Raw genomic sequence first — 18347 nt, 5'->3', positions numbered from 1 at the left:
TCTGGAAATCTGTTTCAGTCTGACTGCTCTGATCAGATCTCAAGTGGCTTTTTGCCATATCTATCTTTTTCACACTACGTAAAGACACGGAAATTGGCGGAAATAACCTTTGTGGTGCCTGAATGTAGGTTTAGCTGAGAATATTATTAATGAAATCTTCCTGCACGCGTACTGAAGTTCGACAGTTCGACATCATTTCTGCTGTCGCTGCCTCATAAGGCATAGTCCAGTGCCACAGCTACACATTGCCATGTTATAAGCTAAAATCTCTGTTCCATTCCCTTCCGTGTTGTTGTATAGCAACCAATGCAAATGAAGATACAGAAAATGAAGATAGCCACGGGAAGATAGCCACGGGACATAAATTGGATCTGATCAGTTGCGATACACAATCAATCATGAAGATCAGATTACGATCGCATACTCAAAAATCGGTTTTGGACTGACAGTCTGAATATACTGGCCTTAGCGGAACATGACTATAGTTAATGTGATAAACTACACCTGTAGTTACTCTGATAGGACGCATGTGGGAACAAGGGAAATTACTTCATAAATCCACCAGATTTGTAAAAAGTAAGTGCAAACATGGCTCAGATAAGTGAAGTTAAAGATATAGCATCATTTTTTGCAGATGCCACTTGGATCTAATGCAATAAAACATTTTCATACAAGTGTAACTTAAATGTCCAAAAACTTTTTGGGGCCCACTACATAATTTGTTTAAGGTTGTTCTTTGGTGCAGGTTGTTGAAAAATGCCATTTGTCTTTTGTCAGTTTATAAGTTATGTGTGCTGTTCTCTTATTATCTTTTTTCTTTAGCTTGTGTGTTTCAATCCATGTTTTTATTTGCAGAGTAATTTCCCTCCACATAGGGAAATTACTCTGTCTAATATATATATATATATATATATATATATATATATATATATATATACATACATACACACACACACACTGGTGGCCAAAAGTTTGGAATAATATACAGATTTAGCTGTTTCAGAAGGAAATTTATTTCACCAATCAAAGTATAGTCAGGACATCATTATCTGGAAAAAGTAATTTTTTATCAGATCTAGACAGGCCCCATTTCCAGCAGCCATCACTCCAACACCTTATCCTTGAGTAATCATGCTAAATTGCTAATTGGAACTAGACAATCACTTGCCATTATATCAAACACAGTTGAAAGCTATTTGGTTCATTAAATGAAGCTTAACATTGTCTTTGTGTTTGTTTTTGAGTTGCCACAGTATGCAATAGACTGGCATGTCTTAAGGTCAATATTAGGTCAAAAATGGCAAAAAAGAAACCGCTTTCTCTAGAAACTTCTCAGTCAATCATTGTTTTGAGGAATGAAGGCTATACAATGCATGAAATTGCCAAAAAACTGAAGATTTCATACAAAGGTGTACACTAAAGACAAAGAACAACCGGCTCTAACAAGGACAGAAAGAGATGTGGAAGGCCAGATGTACAACTAAACAAGAGGATAAGTACATCAGAGCCTCTAGTTTGAGAAATAGATGCCTCACATGTCCTCAGCTGACAGCTTCATTGAATTCTACCCGCTCAACACCAGTTTCATCTACAACAGTAAAGAGAAGACTCAGGGGTGCAGGCCGTTTGGGAAGAATTGCAAAGAAAAAGCCTCTTTTGAAACAGAAAAAGAAAACTGACAGCTAGAATGCCAAGGATCTGCAAAGCTGTCATTGCTGCATGTGGAAGATTTTGTGATGAGAACTCTTCGAAGTATTTTAAGAAGTGCTGAACATTTTTTTTTTTTTTTTCAAATTGTAATAGTAATTTTTCACATTATTTACATCCTGACTATACATTGTGATCAGTTGAATGCCACTTTGGTGAATTAAAGTACCAATTTCTTTCCATAAGAGCAAAATCTCTACATTATTCCACACTTTTTGCTGCCAGTGTATATACATGTATATATATATACAGGTGCATCTCAATAAATTAGAATGTCGTGGAAAAGTTCATTTATTTCAGTAATTCAACTCAAATTGTGAAACTCGTGTATTAAATAAATTCAATGCACACAGACTGAAGTAGTTTAAGTCTTTGGTTCTTTTAATTGTGATGATTTTGGCTCACATTTAACAAAAACCCACCAATTCACTATCTCAAATAATTAGAATATGGTGACATGCCAATGAGCTAATCAACTCAAAACACCTGCAAAGGTTTCCTGAGCCTTCAAAATGGTCTCTCAGTTTGGTTCACTAGGCTACACAATCATGGGGAAGACTGCTGATCTGACAGTTGTCCAGAAGACAATCATTGACACCCTTCACAAGGAGGGTAAGCCACAAACATTCATTGCCAAAGAAGCTGGCTGTTCACAGAGTGCTGTATCCAAGCATGTTAACAGAAAGTTGAGTGGAAGGAAAAAGTTTGGAAGAAAAAGATGCACAACCAACCGAGAGAACCGCAGCCTTATGATTGTCAAGCAAAATCGATTCAAGAATTTGGGTGAACTTCACAAGGAATGGACTGAGGCTGGGGTCAAGGCATCAAGAGCCACCACACACAGACATGTCAAGGAATTTGGCTACAGTTGTCGTATTCCTCTTGTTAAGCCACTCCTGAACCACAGAAAACGTCAGAGGTGTCTTACCTGGGCTAAGGAGAAGAAGAACTGGACTGTTGCCCAGTGTTCCAAAGTCCTCTTTTCGGATGAGAGCAAGTTTTGTATTTCATTTGGAAACCAAGGTCCTAGAGTCTGGAGGAAGGGTGGAGAAGCTCATAGCCCAAGTTGCTTGAAGTCCAGTGTTAAGTTTCCACAGTCTGTGATGATTTGGGGTGCAATGTCATCTGCTGGTGTTGGTCCATTGTGTTTTTTGAAAGCCAAAGTCACTGCACCCGTTTACCAAGAAATTTTGGAGCACTTCATGCTTCCTTCTGCTGACCAGCTTTTTAAAGATGCTGATTTCATTTTCCAGCAGGATTTGGCACCTGCCCACACTGCCAAAAGCACCAAAAGTTGGTTAAATAACCATGGTGTTGGTGTGCTTGACTGGCCAGCAAACTCACCAGACCTGAAGCCCATAGAGAATCTATGGGGTATTGTCAAGAGGAAAATGAGAAACAAGAGACCAAAAAATGCAGATGAGCTGAAGGCCACTGTCAAAGAAATCTGGGCTTCCATACCACCTCAGCAGTGCCACAAACTGATCACCTCCATGCCACGCCGAATTGAGGCAGTAATTAAAGCAAAATGAGCCCCTACCAAGTATTGAGTACATATACAGTAAATGAACATACTTTCCAGAAGGCCAACAATTCACTAAAAATGTTTTTTTTATTGGTCTTATGATGTATTCTAATTTTTTGAGATAGTGAATTGGTGGGTTTTTGTTAAATGTGAGCCAGAATCATCACAATTAAAAGAACCAAAGACTTAAACTACTTCAGTCTGTGTGCATTGAATTTATTTAATACACGAGTTTCACAATTTGAGTTGAATTACTGAAATAAATGAACTTTTCCACGACATTCTAATTTATTGAGATGCACCTGTATATCTTCTGTAAATTAATGTTCATTTTTCTTTCTTTTTCAAACTTGAGAGCTCACACACTCCTGGAATTCAGATCTTCCTTTTAAGCTGTTTTGAACCCTTATCCATCTGTTGCATACTTGTTGCCATAGCAACAGTTTCCTGTAGGAGAGTCTGAACAGAAAGTGTCACCGCTGATCTCACATAACTTGCAACGCAAGCATTTGAGAAATAATGTAAGCTGCACTTAAATTAGTATGAATATAAGATTATTAGTTCATGTCATGTTAATACTGATGGTATTGATGATTCATATGTGATTATTAGTGAACTCACTCTTTGTTTCATTCTCTCTCTCAACCCCTTTAACTGCTGTCATTGCCTGCTGTGACACTTATTTTTCATCCAGTCACTCGTTTCTCCCATCCCTCATTTCTTCCTTTCCTTTTTTTTTTTTTTTTTTTTACCTATTATTTGTCCTTCCCTGACCTGTCAGCAGTTTTGTTCTACACTCCCTTAAGTGCTTAATCAAGTAAGTTAGAGTCTCTCTCTGTCTGTCTGTCTCTCTCTCTCTCGCTCTCTCTCTCTCTCTCTCTCAATCGCTCTCTCTCTCTCTCTCTCTGGCACTGCTCCTGAAATGCTTTGAAAATGACAAATGTGGATTAATTGTGGATTTTTTTTAAGCTCTGCCAAAAATACTTTCCTAGATCACACACATTCACCAAATGCCATAAGACCAAAACTTTCATGAGATGCTGATCCTCTAGTAGGCTTTTTCTCTTTTCCCTTCAACTATTTTACATGAAGACAAGGCTCATTTCAGATGTAAGCCTTGTTGTACAATATTTTCCATACTTTCTGCATCATAATGGCTAAATGTAGAATGACGGTATAAGATTCAACAAAATTCTCATTTGAAAGAAACGTTTGCTCTTCTTGTCTAGCTCGACTGTCGTACTCTAAAAGACCAGAAGAAAAATAGTAGAATAGTTAAAGCTCTTTTGATAGTGTAAAAAATGTAACTATCAAACCAGCTTTAACCAAATTTAAAGTCAACAGTCTGAAAGTTTCAAAAGCATTTTTCTAATTCTCATGACCTTATATTAAATGAGAGACATAATGTCATCTGAACAATGGAGGATTATTTAAGTAAGCTGCTTTTAACAGCAAGTGTTTTTTTTTTTTTTTTTTTTTTTTTTTTTAATAAAGTGAATTTAAAAATAGGATGGAAAAACTTTTACATCATCTACAAGATACACCCTTCCTCTTACATTCATATACATTTTTATCTAAAATCTTGAATAGAGAAAATGTTATGTTCAACTACCCATTAACCTTAGTTTCGGCATGGGTAAACATTTGCTATCCTTTGGGATACCTAACAATGGCTTCAATAGAATGTTTGGTGTAGTTTTGTCTTATTTACTCCTTATTCACCAGCAGCATGTTCTTAGTAATGAACACATTCACAGCCAGAGCCCACACAGTTATTGAAACACTGTTTGGGTGTTTGGCACAGTGATTTAACATATAAAGTATTTTTATGGTAACCATTGCTTCTGTGACATTAATTTTTTACATTAATTTCAGTCAACAAATCCTGCTCTTGTTCCTGGGAAATATATTTATTGTCTACCTGACAAACCAGACAAGACACAAATACGAACTCAGAATTCAGAAAAGGTTTTTTTTTTTTTTCTAATACAAATACAATGTATTTTGACATGCATAATGTGACTATTACCATTACAGTTGTGCCCTGACTTGGTTGAACCACTGAACCTTTTCACAGTCAAATAGTTTTCTTCCATCAGATAGTGTCAAAGCAAACAAGCAACTTTTCTTATAGATCAGATCATGGAATGATTCTAGGAATATAGTTTAAAGATCTTACTTTCCTAGTCAATTGACTAGAATCTTTTAATAATTCATCCTTTATTTCTGAGTATATGCAACATTACACAATCTTTCTGCACATGTTCCTATCAGATGTAATAGGTGAGTTACATAATGAAGTCATTGTAAGTAATATTTGGTTTAGGCAGTGCAGGTGAGCTACAAGAGCTGCAGAACAGGAACTGCTTCCTAGAAAATAATGAGGGTGTGCTTGCATTGGTGCCACGTTTACCACTTAACACTCTTGTACAATACAATCACAGGAATGATGTTAGAAACAGTGAGGTTTACAATAGCATCTCTCTCTCTCTGTCTCTCTTAAATACACACACCCCTCTGTCCTCACCCACTTAATTAAGTGCTAAATGTGTGGTGAGGGTGAGCTGTGTCTATTCATAGAAATGTATTAATAGAGTGATTAAGGGGTAAGGAGGGCAGAGAGTGTGTAGGATGTAATAGGATGAAGAACATTTGCTTTCTCATCAAATGATGAGAGGGGGAGAATGAAAAGCAGAAACAAAGGCAGTGGAAGCTCTTTAACTACTGCGATATGTCATGTCTGATTGTTCAGGTCATCAGTGTATGTGTGTTGTTTACTAAGATTTGAAATTGTCAACACTTTGCTTTCTCTCTACATGCAACTGCTCAAACACACACATACAATATAGGGCAATGTCATGAGATATTCGTAGATATCACGCTCTAATGTCAGACACATGGGCTTGTTTGCACAAATGTCTAGGTAGTCTCTTGTGTGTGACTGTGTTATAGGACATAATTTGCTTTGATAATAGAATAAGCTGGGATTTTCCCCTAGTAATGGACTTCAATCAATTACTTTGGTGTCTGTGATGGAGAGAAATAGAAAGTGAACAAACCACTGCAGTGGATTTAAACGTGTTATTGTGGTTTAATAATCTAAATATAACTCATTAATTTTATGTTTACCTAGAGATCGTCTTTATCTTGTTTCAGGGTCTTTGATTTAAGACTACCACCGACCAGAATTTGTGTTTGCATATCTTTGTCTTCTTGGATGTACCTGAGCCTTACTGACTGATGTCCTTACTTGACTGAAATAAGTTTAATTGATTTGACTTTGAGTTCACATGATCCTCTTGGAGCTCATGAAAAGTGGCTACTGCCAGCCAGGGCCCTCCCTCACTCTTTCTCTCATCTGTAATGCACATTCACTCCCTGAGTTCACTAAAGCTCTTTCTGCCTCTCTCAGATACTGCCTGATGACTCCACGCACACAAACACACATTTCTCAACCAGATTAGAAAATTTTTAAATTGCAGTGTCATTTCCTAAAATGCAAATCAAGTTCCTTTAGTATCAGCTTCATTCTATTTGTTTGGTTTTTGTTGAGGTCACATAACCCCGTATAAAATAAAATAAAAATTTTTTAATATGGGCAAAATGAAAGAAAAAGCATAGAAAGAAAGCACAGGACATATCATGCTAAACTTCTCTGTTGTCATTGGCTTACCCTCCTTAAAGCGGCAAATCGCTAGCATTATCTGTAATTTCTTAATGGAGAATCCATAGTAGCCAGAGAGGGTGGTAGGGACTGAGTTAGAGGTAAGGTAAAGAAAAACATTGATTTTTAATTTGTGAGTGGTTAATTTGCTGTTGTGTCCATTAGCGTGCCTCCTGCCAACACTGATTACCTCTAATGAAAGCTTCTGTTAACTGATTTCACTGTCCGGTTTATCACTTTAAACAGTGAAGCATCTAGTCTGAGCAGACAGCTTAGGCTAAACTTAGAGGCTCAGTGACCATGTTCACATGCACTTAAGAAAACTGTTTATTCGAGGGTTTTTGCAGAAAGCGGCATTCTGAAATGTCATGTAAACTAAAATGCTGATTTCCTTATGCTGTTTAAGGCATTAAGATAAAGCAGTTTAACACACTTTGGTTTCTCTCGGAGAACGCAACTTAATGTGGTCATGTAAACATAAGCGCTGTTCTGATGGGTGTTTGAAGAGTGCGTGTGCATGGAACAGACTGGGATAACAAACGTCATAGGATGGAGCCCAACAACAAGTCAGCACAGTGGAAACAATTCAACATTTCTGGGAGTACAGAGGGAAAATCACATACACTATAAAATATAGTGTATTTATATGCACCCAAGTAAAATGTTGACTGTCCCTCGCATTCGAGTACATGCACTGGGGGAATCCTGGAGTTTTACATAAGAGGGAAACCCCACTACTGCATCGCAATTCCGCTGCAGATCGCGATTAGAAAGTTAAGGTAACAAACACAGCAACAACTCTGGAATATTTGGAAATAAAGAGAAGCAACTGAAAATAAAATAGCGTTGCGGAGAAATTAAATTGCTGTGGAGAAAGCTGACCAAGCTGCATGTATATGGGACTAACTACGTTCACATGGACACCAGAAAGCAGCTTATTGCCCGAAAGCAGTTTACTGTGAGAAAATAGTGTTCAGGTTTACAAACACTGTATATGCGGCATACTTTTTACTCCTGTATACATGTGGCTCGGTCAATAAGCGGCTTTCTCCTTAGCAATGTAATTTTACCATTGATGCTTTTTTAAATACCACACTTTTTTACTCCTGTATACGTGCGGCTCGGTCAGTACGCAGCTTTCTCCACAGCAACGTAATTTCTCCATCGACACTTGTGTAAATAACACACGTTTGTTATCCCGGTCTGTTCCATGCACGCGCACTCTTCAAACACTCATCAGAACATCGTTTATGTGTTTACATGACCACATTAAGCTGTTCTCCGAAAGAAACCTAGGTGTGTTAATTAGGGATGTGCGAGACTAGTCGACTAAACGGTTCTGATGCTGCTAGTCGACACCGTTAAACTGATCATCATTTTTACACATTTACGCTTGGCTTTATATTTTTGCAAAGGCTGCACTTAAATTACTGTCATATTAATGTTAAATATTTTAAATAGAATTAATAATACAAATATTATTTGAAAAAGAGGATTTCTGGAGCAGATACAGAGTTTAATTTCACCTCAGGCTGCGTGTGCTTCTTCCCTCTTTCACTCGCGGCACGCACAAGAAAATGTCCTCTCGCTAGACAAGCAAACTCAGCAAAGTAGTAATGAAATCACTTCGGTTGTTGCGGGAATCGGCTTTCCAAACGTTTGAAAGTCCCTATGGATGTTTTCACATTTGAGTCTTCTTTAAATCTGTACAGGCTTTTTGAAGCGCAGGATAGCCACCTCAGGTGAGTCATGTCCTGTCTTTTACTGGACCATGTCGACGTGTTAATTTTGCTCATCAAAAAAATTATGCTTTTGAGTAAGTAGCCTAGAAAATATCTGTTTTAGACTAGGTATGCCATTTTTTTTTTAATCTGCTGATTAAGAAGGCTATTTTCAACGGTGTGCCGACTGCTTAACAGGTTAAACTTTCTTTTATTCTGTGTGCACGTCATGTTTAGAGTACATTAGGTTTATTGTAGGCTACATCACAGGCCTATTTTTCTCTATCCTATAGCTACTTTTTTTTTTTTTTTTTGTACGTTGTAACTGTTATTGGTTGACGTTCTTTACCGAACAGCTGTCATATTAGATCAAGGGCTAATGCACGACTGCACATCGTGAAATACGCGCAACTTTTCAACGCATTTTTTTTCTCTCTCGTAGATTTGGCTTAGTCTACATGTTAACTATTTTCAACAATGTCCTGACTGTTTTAATATGTTAAGTAACTTTTACGTGGTGATTTCCATTTAGATCAGGCTTTTAGGGTTGCTCCATTGATCCTGCACTATTCATTCAATTGTTTTCAAGAAATATGCCTGTTAAATATTCGCAAACGTTGATTCGGTGAATGCGTGTCATGTTCTATATTTAAAGTACAATAATAATAATTCAAGGAGATCACGACGCAGATAAATGCCCCTTTTCAGTGGAATTTAGCTTTGGATTTGGAATAGATTAAGTATTTTAAATGGGTCACATAAATATTTTCTGTTTTAAAATAAATTGTTTTCTGAAGGTTGGTTTCTTTTTAGACTAGTCGTCTTAAAAATTTCCATTTAAACGTCAGTGAAATTAGTCGTTCAGCACATCCCTATTGTTAATCTGCTTTCTCTTAATCCCTAAAGTGGCGTAAGGAAATCAGTGTTCTACCTTACATGACGTTTCAGAATGCCGCTTTCTACAAAAACCCTGGAATAAACAGTTTTCTTAAGTGCATGTAAACATGGTCAGTGTGTCCTTTTAAAATGTAATTTATATGTTCTCCATACACTGTTAAAGTAACTTAAGTCTAATTAAGAGGGAAGGTATTGCTTCATTTTTGCTCACAGAACTGGAATAATTTGTGTTTCTAATGTGCACTAAATCTGCATGGTGTGTTCACTTCAGTTGAACATATCTCACCAGATTTCCATTATCTAAATATTTCTCTGTGAACAAAACATTGATTGTCAACCTGTTCTCATATGCTCAAATGTGTGTGCTCAGAAGTTGCGTCACCTGATCATTGCGATTGGGGCACCAGCAGAATTAACCTGATGTTGGCCTCGGATGATCTTTCTATCTCTAAGCCCAGCTTATAATAGGATCCATAGCAGGCCATATGAACTTTTAAACTGGTTGTCCTGGATGTGTTACTGCTCCTCTGTGTTCTCATAAACATATTTCAATTTGTATTGCAATGTGAGTGTAAATGTGTGCCAACCCGGTTTTCAAACAGATCATGTTCAGAGAGGCTGCCAACAATGACTATATACCATCAGTTTGGAAGAATATATGCAGCATCTGTGTCTGTAAGCAAGTGCACAGATGATGTTGCTGTCTCCAAACATGTCATTATACATGCTAACCACCTGTCTGTAATTTAATTCCCTGATGAAATGACATTTTGATCCACTGTTACTTATGTGGTTTAAATGACAATAAACCACACTTAAGTTTTGGTTTGAATTAATGTTACATTTATATAGTGCTTTTCTGATACTACACTCAAAGTGCTTTACATAGTGAACTGGGGACTCAACCACAACCAGTGTGCTGCATCCACCTGGATGATGCAATGACAGCCATATTGCGCCAGAACACTCATCACACACCAGCTATTGGTGGAGAGGAGAGAGTAGAGTGATAGAGCCAATTTATGGATTATTAGGAGGCCATGAATTGATAAGGGCCCGTGGGAGGAATTTGGCCAGGACACTGAGGTTACGCCCCTACTCTTTTTACAAGAAGTGCCCTGGGATTTTTAATGACCACAGAGAGTCAGGACCTCGGTTTAACATCTCATCCGGAGGACAGTGCCTTTAATGTCCCCGTTACTATACTGGGGCATCAGGACCCACACAGACTGCAGAGTGAGCACCCTCTGCTGGCCTCATTAACATCTCTTCTAGCACCAACCTTAGTTTTCCCCAGAATGTCTCCCATCCAGGTACAGACCAGGCTCAACCCTGCTTAGCTTCAGTGGGCAACCAGTCTAGATTAGAGGTCTGCATCCCGACCCGAGAACTCAATGGGTTTCAGACTGGGTTCGGGTCAGTTTTTCAAGTAGGACTTCGGGTTGGGTTTGGGTTTGTAATTAATGAAAAAATAAACAGGCTTACCGAATTTGTCAGGGGCCGTTCACACTGAATGTGTGTTTGCGCGCGTCTGTTCTGTTTCCCATTGTTTAAACACATGCTGGAAGAATGTCTTTGACATTTGTACTGTGTCTCGCTTTATCTTCAGCATCTCGCACAGGACCGGCATATTTTAAACACCATGTCAAGTTAAAAAGAACTTCAAATTGTCAAAAATGCTTGAGACACCTGCGCTCTGTTTCATTCTTTGCACTGCACCTACATTGTTTTCATTGCAGTTGTCACAAAGATTCAACTTTCTAAAAAATTTCAGGCTGCATAGAGGGGACTGTTGCATTGTTTCATATCATTCCAGATTGTTCTGCACTAGGTGAAGCTTCAGCACATAAACGGTAAGGCAGTGCTTTATTCCCTTCTGCTCTAGTTTACTAAGGGGCTGCTGTGTCTTGTTAAAAAGATCCAGCCTTGTAAAAGAGGTAGTTCTCTCTATCATTGAGCCCCTTACTTATATTTTGACTTTATATCAAGTGACCTTAAAATAGCTAAAGTCATGCCGCTGTTTAAATCAGGTGATACCAGCATATTATAACTATCATATACTAACTATCATCCTGTATCTATTTGACCATGCTTTTCTAAAGTTCTTGAAAAACTTGTATATTCAAGAATTAAAAAAAAACAAAACATGGATGAGAGCAACATACTGTATGTCAACTGAAATGTAGGGCTGGGTATCACCAGCCACCTCACGATACGATACGTATTGCGATACATAAGTCACGATTCGATACATCACGATACATCATGATATCATGATTCAATTTGGCTTTTAATTTCAATTAAATTGGGTATATTTCAGTTATAATGTCCATTTTGCTTACAGTAAAGAAATTCTCTTTCAGCTAATGCTGTTATTCATTATTCAGGGGACCTTCTAATTTGTTAAATTACAGATATACAGTATCAATTTTACAAATTTTACTTTATCATTAGTTTTCATAATTTTGGTGACATTTTAGCTTTTTTTAAATATAGTCCATGTATTACATCAATAAACATGATGTATTGAAATAACATATATTGTTACATGTTTGTTGTTTTCATGCCTAATTTGTACTATTTACTAGTATTTAAGACCTGTGGCAGGGGACTTTGACAGTAGTGTTTGTTTGGTTGAATGGCTTCTTTACAGCATCCATGCTATGTGTGATTAGAATTAAATGTTTCTTTTGTTGTTTTTGACCAATAACTGACTGTATATTAAAAGAGACATTATTAAACAACAAATGGTTTGTTGGAGAAACCATGAAGCCTGCTGGATCAGTTTCAGTCTCTTTCGTGCCTAATAGAAGCGTCTCAGACTGCACTGAAAATATCACGATACATGTATCTAAGTATCGATACAATATCGTGAGAAAAAGTATCACGATATATTGATATTTGATTGTATCAACACAGCCCTACTGAAATGGCTCTTTCGCAGCTTGTTCATCAAATCTCCACAGCCTTAGATAACAAATAAAATCTCTCTTGGCATATTTTTAGACTTGTCAAAGGCCTTTGACCCTGTCGATCTCAACATCCTTATTATAAAACTACAAATATATGGCTTTCATGATGTTGCTCTAAAATGGCTGGTTGATTATATAAAGGACAAAAAAATATGTATCTATTAATAAGCATAACTCAAATAGAGCTAAGCTACTTTGCGGAGTCCTTGGACATTTTTTATTTATATGAATGACTTACAAAGGGTCTACAATAATGTACTTCCTCTTTTATTTGCTGATGACACATGTCTTGTGGTTTCACATGAAAACTTTTACACTGATTCGAGAAGTAAATGAAGAGCTATCATCTGTCTCCAAATGGTTTCAGACGAACAAACTTTCTCTTAATATAAAAAAAATCTAATTTTATGATATTCTGTAATAAAAATAAAAAGTACTTAAAAGATAAAGCCAAATTATTCATAGATAACATTGAAATAACTCATGTTCCTTATATCAAAATTCTAGGAGTGATAGTAGACGATAAAATAACATGGAAATACCATATTGCACTGATTTGTATTCTAAGTAGAGTTTGTTCATTGATTAATCATTCTTGCATTTTTATTCTTTACTACAGCTTAATTTATCCATATATTATATATTGAAATATTGTTTGAGCAGCTACATGTCCTACTTACCTCAATAAGATTTCCTAATCCAAAAGAAATTTTTGTGAGTGATTAGTTTTGCCAAAAGATGTGACTCATCTACTCCTCTATTTAGTAAATATAAACTACTATCAGTTTTTAATGTGAATATATACCAGACTTCTGTTTTTATGTATAAATATGTAAAACTACCTCATGATTTGTCTAGTGTTTTTCAGAATTTTTTTAAGTTCTCCTCTGACATTCACTTTTATTTCACAAGACACTCTAAGGACTTACATCTTCCGTACTGTCGGACTTCCCTAAATCAGTATTCATTGAAATGCAGAGGATCGTCTCTTTGGAACAATCTACCCTCATCATTACAGTCTGCATCTACATTATCTTTATATAAAACACATCTGAAAAGGACTCTAATTAACAAAGATTCATAACATTTTATGGATTTCATTATGTATTTCAATTTTGGAGATTTTACTTCTATATTTTTTTTTAATTTCTATTAATGTTGTATTTCTGCTTAGATCTCAAACAGAAATTCTTAAGTAAATGGTACTTCTATCATCTTTGTATTGCAGCTTAGACTTGAAACTTTGAAGATGCTCATTTTTGTTTTTATTTTTTTGTACGTCTATTGTTTTTTTTTTATAGGGGAGGTATCTCTATAAGCCATTTTGGCTTCAAACCTCTCCTGCACAATGTTCTAATTTTTAGGTTTTAATTATTTTTGTCTTTTGTTGTGCAAATACAATAAATAAATACAACTGTGTATTTTTACTGTTTCAGTACTGTTACAAATGTTGCCTATATGCTTACATAACATATAGCCTATTGCAACAGTACTTGATAGGAGAAGAAATTAGATAAGCAATTTCAAGTCGGGTTCAGGATTAAAATCTGATGGTATCGTTCGGGCCGGTACCCTACCCGGCCCGAGCAGGTCTTGGGTACAGGTCGGGTTAGAGTTTCGAGGTTCGAGTTTCATTTTAAGGCCCGTGCAGACCTTTAGTCTAGAGCTACAGGGTGATATGGCTGCTGACGATTTGATATTTTGACTTGATATCAAAGTCCTTTTCAAGGCAAGTCAGTCCACACAGTGGCCATCTTTGGAACACTTCTGGGCAGATATTTCCATTGATAATGGCACAAAAGTACAGGTCCTGTCTACTTGAATGGGGAAAGACCAAAATCTCCAAAACTATCGGTCAAGATTACGATATACAATAACATATTTCAAAATCAGCAGTAAAATCTGACAACAATGGTATTTATAAACTGTGCTACTTGAGCTCAGATCAAGCTTAAAAACGTTATTTTTCATGCTGGTACAGCTAATGCGCATGCACACTTTATTGTTGGCTGACCAGCGAAGTCTGTATCTAAAAGGTGATTGGCTCTTACATGTGAGGTGGGACTTCCCTTTCTACTTCCGTTGGCCGTTGCAGTTTCTTCTATTCATTTTAATACCAGTGGTCCGTCTCTTCTAAACTGTCTCTGTTGATATTTATTTGCTTCAGAGTATCTGTATTGATGAATGGAAAACATAACTGTAATATTAGCACATCTTTTGCTGTAATTTTATATGGCTCTCTACATGTACAGTACTGAGTACTGTGCAAAAGTCTTAGGCACATTAGATGTTTCACAAAAACATTTCTCATAAGACTGCTATTTTATATCTTCTGCTTTATTGTGTCAATAAGAAATATGAATTTTAGATTGCAACATTCCATTTGAACAGAAAAAGACCAAGGAGCCCTACAGCAGTTGGTATGGCCCCCAATGAGCCCAGATCTCAACATCATTGAGTCAATCTGGGATTACGTGAAGAGACCGAAGCATTTGAGACAGCCTAAATAGATGCAAGAACTGTGGCAAATTCTCTAAATGCTTGCAGGAACCCACCTGCCATCAATATTGAAAAACTGTGCACAAGTGTAATTAAGATAATTTGTGCTGTTTTGAAGGCAAGGGTGGTCACGCCAAATAATGATTTAGCTTTTTTTTTACATTTTGCTGCACTTTGTATGATGTTAATTGACTAATAAAATCTGTTTATGAATATATGGCATGAATATATTTTTAAAGTCACTATTAAATAAAAACGTTATGCACAAGTGCCTACAACTTTTGCACAGTAGCCTACTGTAACTAAGAGGCAAAGATTGGTTACTCAGCTTTTGCGTGGTGGATAGAACAAGAAAACCGAGAGAGCGAGTGCAGCGCGAGGTCACACTTTCAAATATTGTATCGCAGCCAGAAAGTGATTGAGCTAGTGAAAAGGCATCTATTCTGACATCTTGTCAGGATTTTTAACGAAGACGGACGTAATCGCAGAAACGAGCGTGGTAGCTCTTTCTTTTCCTCTGTGTCTCCTCATTGACATGTACTGTAACGGCAGCGGGTGAAGAGCCCTGCGGCGGAGTTTATGCCCTGCTCACGCCGCCTGGCTGGAGATGTTTTGAAAAGACTTGTCTCTGGACATCAGTGGCGAATACTTCACCAAATATATATATATATATATATATATATATATATATATATATATATATATATATTATATATTAATTTGTAAGAGAATAGCACTTGGATAACCCCCCCCCCCGTCTTATTTTATGCCAGGTCATTAAACTCTTATCTGAGCCCGTGCGCTCCTCCTCTCTGTCTTCAGTCAGTCTGCACTGTTGCTGAACATCTAGTTCCCAGACCGCGCATGCTCTTCCTCTGTGCACTGACCGGACGCGACGGTGCCTGTTTTTTATACCCTCCCTTTTCCGTCCTGTCCATCATCATCATCCCTCTCTCTTTCTCAGGAGATGATGGTCCACGGCTAAGGCACACCTGCTTTTCACCTCTCAGCTCAGGCATAGTGTCATTTCTCTCGGCTTTCCGCCAGCTGAGGTATTCAAACAGAGCTTCCTCAAACAGCGAAGAGTTGCATCGGAAGCAGCGCTGCTGATCCTCATCTTTATTCCTCTTCCTCCTCCCTGTTCTCGGTCAGAGCTGCCGGGGATGGAAGCGCGCGCTGGTCGCCTCTTCATGGACTCGCTCTTTACAAGTATTACCGCTCACGCTGTCGCTCAAAGGTGCTGACTGGAAAAACATGCCGTTGAAATGGAAAAGCGGTTCGCCCGTGAGCTGGAAATTCCCCGTACCCGTCCTTAAAACGTCCAGGTCCTCTCCGCTGTCGCCAGCATACATGTAAGTAGCTGTATTATTAACGCGTCTAAGATTTTTTTTTCTTTCTTTCATTGGTGGCGCGTGAGTGTGTTTATTTATTTATTTATTTATTTATTTTTGTCTTTATTCATTCACTAAGGATGCTGTTGTAGGGTCGGTGTCGTCTCCCCTCTCTCCCGTTTCTCTGTAACCAATTGTTAACGTTTGGAGAGCTTGTTTTACAACCTGAAGGCGCACAACGTTTAGGGTAGACCGTGCACCGTCTCATGTGCTGCATAAACGAGCGATATTTTCACGGCCCCCTCGTTTTATTTTCCTCATACATTCTCTCTGTATCCCCCTCACAGATCTGTATATATGCTGTAGTGCTGGCAGGGGCCGAGATAACCGACAGTGAAGCAGTCTTTTGTCCTGACGTGTCGTGCGCCCTGGATTTGAGCGCTTGAGTTGTGTTGTGGTGGGAGGGGGCACGGTGGGCTGCTGAAGGATGCAGCACTGATGCTGGATGAGACATGATACATGTCCGGTAGCGCTTCCGCTCGGCTTGTTTCTTATTCCGGCTCGAATTTACCGTGTAAAGACATCCTGTTTTGGGTTTGGGTTGCATTTTGGACCAGAAAAGCCGCAGTTCGTCTTTGACGAGCTATTATCTTTGTGTAGCAGAATACAAATGAAATAAAAATATAAATAAATGCTCACTAGGATGCTCTTCATCTGTCCAATGGAACATCCAGCATAAAATCGAATAAAACATATTAAAGGAATGTTCCGGGTTCAATACAAGTTGAGCTCAATCGAAAGCATTTGTGGCGTAATGTTGATTACCACAAAAAAAAAAAAAAATCATTCCTTTTCTTTAGTAAAACAAAAACAAAAAAACAGAAATCGAGGTTACAGTGGGGCACTTACAGTGGAAGTGAATGGGGGCAATTTTTGAACGTTAAAATACTCACTGTTTCAAAAGTATGGTCACAAGACATAAACAGTATGCGTGTAAACATGATTTTAGTGTGAAAATCACTTACAAACCTTTTCGGTGTAAAGTTATAATCAATTTTACAACTTCGTTACCATGACGATGTAATGTCAAACCCTAAACCACTGAAATTACTGTAAAAATTATAATTTAAACAACTTTACAGCTCAAATAATACACAAGTTTTAACAGAATTAATGCAGGTGCTTTTATAAAATTATAAGATTCACATTTCTGTTTAAACCCTCCAAAAATTGGCCACATTGACTTTCATTGTAAGTGCCTCACTGGAACCTCGATTTTTTTTTTCTTTTTTTTTTCGTAATTTGTTATTTATTTATTTATTTTTTTAAGAAAAGGAAGAACCAGTCAAAATACATTTTTTGTGGTAATCGTTATGCCACAAATGCGGTTGATTGAGCTTAACTTGTATTAAACCAAGAACATACCTTTAACTATGTCTAAGTATTAAGTGGAAAGAAATAGATAATCTAATATTATAGCACAGGGATCAGCAACCTTTTTGACATGGAGTGCCATTTTTTATTTTCCTGGTCAATGGCTGAACCGATTATTTTTCATTACAAATTATGTTATCAGCAAAACAGTTTTAGTGAAAAATTTGTTCAAAACCCAATGATAATGATATATGTGAATTTTCACAGAGCATCTTGTGAAAATGCTTTAATGAAAGAAATGGATGGAAATTAATGGAAATCTGAAGGATTAATAGTGATGTTTTCCTTATTACATGACGTGTTGTTCTGAAAGCAAAAAGAAACAAATTAAACACGGAATGTAGGCTGTCATCCGTGCAGCCTGACCGAAGCAAAGCGGGCACATTTACGCGCGTGATTAACCAAAAGTGATGCGTGAATGCAAGTCTCATCACACTATAACAGTGTTTAGCCTCCCATTCAGATGATGAAAACACGCTGCATAATCATGAGGAAGGATTACATCAAGATGTAGATTAGAATGCAGGTGCAGAATTTATATAAATAAAATAGTCTACTCCTCTCTCGCTGTTGCTGGTGTGCCAGTGATTACCCCTC

General features: G+C 37.4%; 1 protein-coding gene across 11 annotated transcripts in view; it reads left to right on the top strand.

Moving 5' to 3' along the window:
- Positions 1-18347, top strand: part of LOC127433535 (kelch-like protein 13) — a 67287-nt gene that overhangs the window by 18262 nt on the left and 30678 nt on the right. The window contains exon 4 of one of the 11 annotated variants that reach the window (XM_051685617.1): positions 3588-3753. The exons of 8 other annotated variants lie outside the window; for them this stretch is intronic. Coding sequence is in view for 2 of the 3 variants with exons in the window: in XM_051685546.1 (XP_051541506.1) it covers positions 16240-16337 (98 nt within the window). In the remaining variant the exon portion in view is untranslated. Of the gene's footprint in view, positions 1-3587; positions 3754-15903; positions 16338-18347 lie in introns of those variants that run through there. 2 more of the 11 variants (XM_051685546.1, XM_051685572.1) reach the window with 2 other exon arrangements.

The sequence above is a fragment of the Myxocyprinus asiaticus genome, chromosome 4 (genome assembly GCF_019703515.2).
Source record: "Myxocyprinus asiaticus isolate MX2 ecotype Aquarium Trade chromosome 4, UBuf_Myxa_2, whole genome shotgun sequence".
NCBI lineage: Eukaryota > Metazoa > Chordata > Actinopteri > Cypriniformes > Catostomidae > Myxocyprinus > Myxocyprinus asiaticus.
This window is presented reverse-complemented; position numbering and strand designations above follow the sequence as displayed.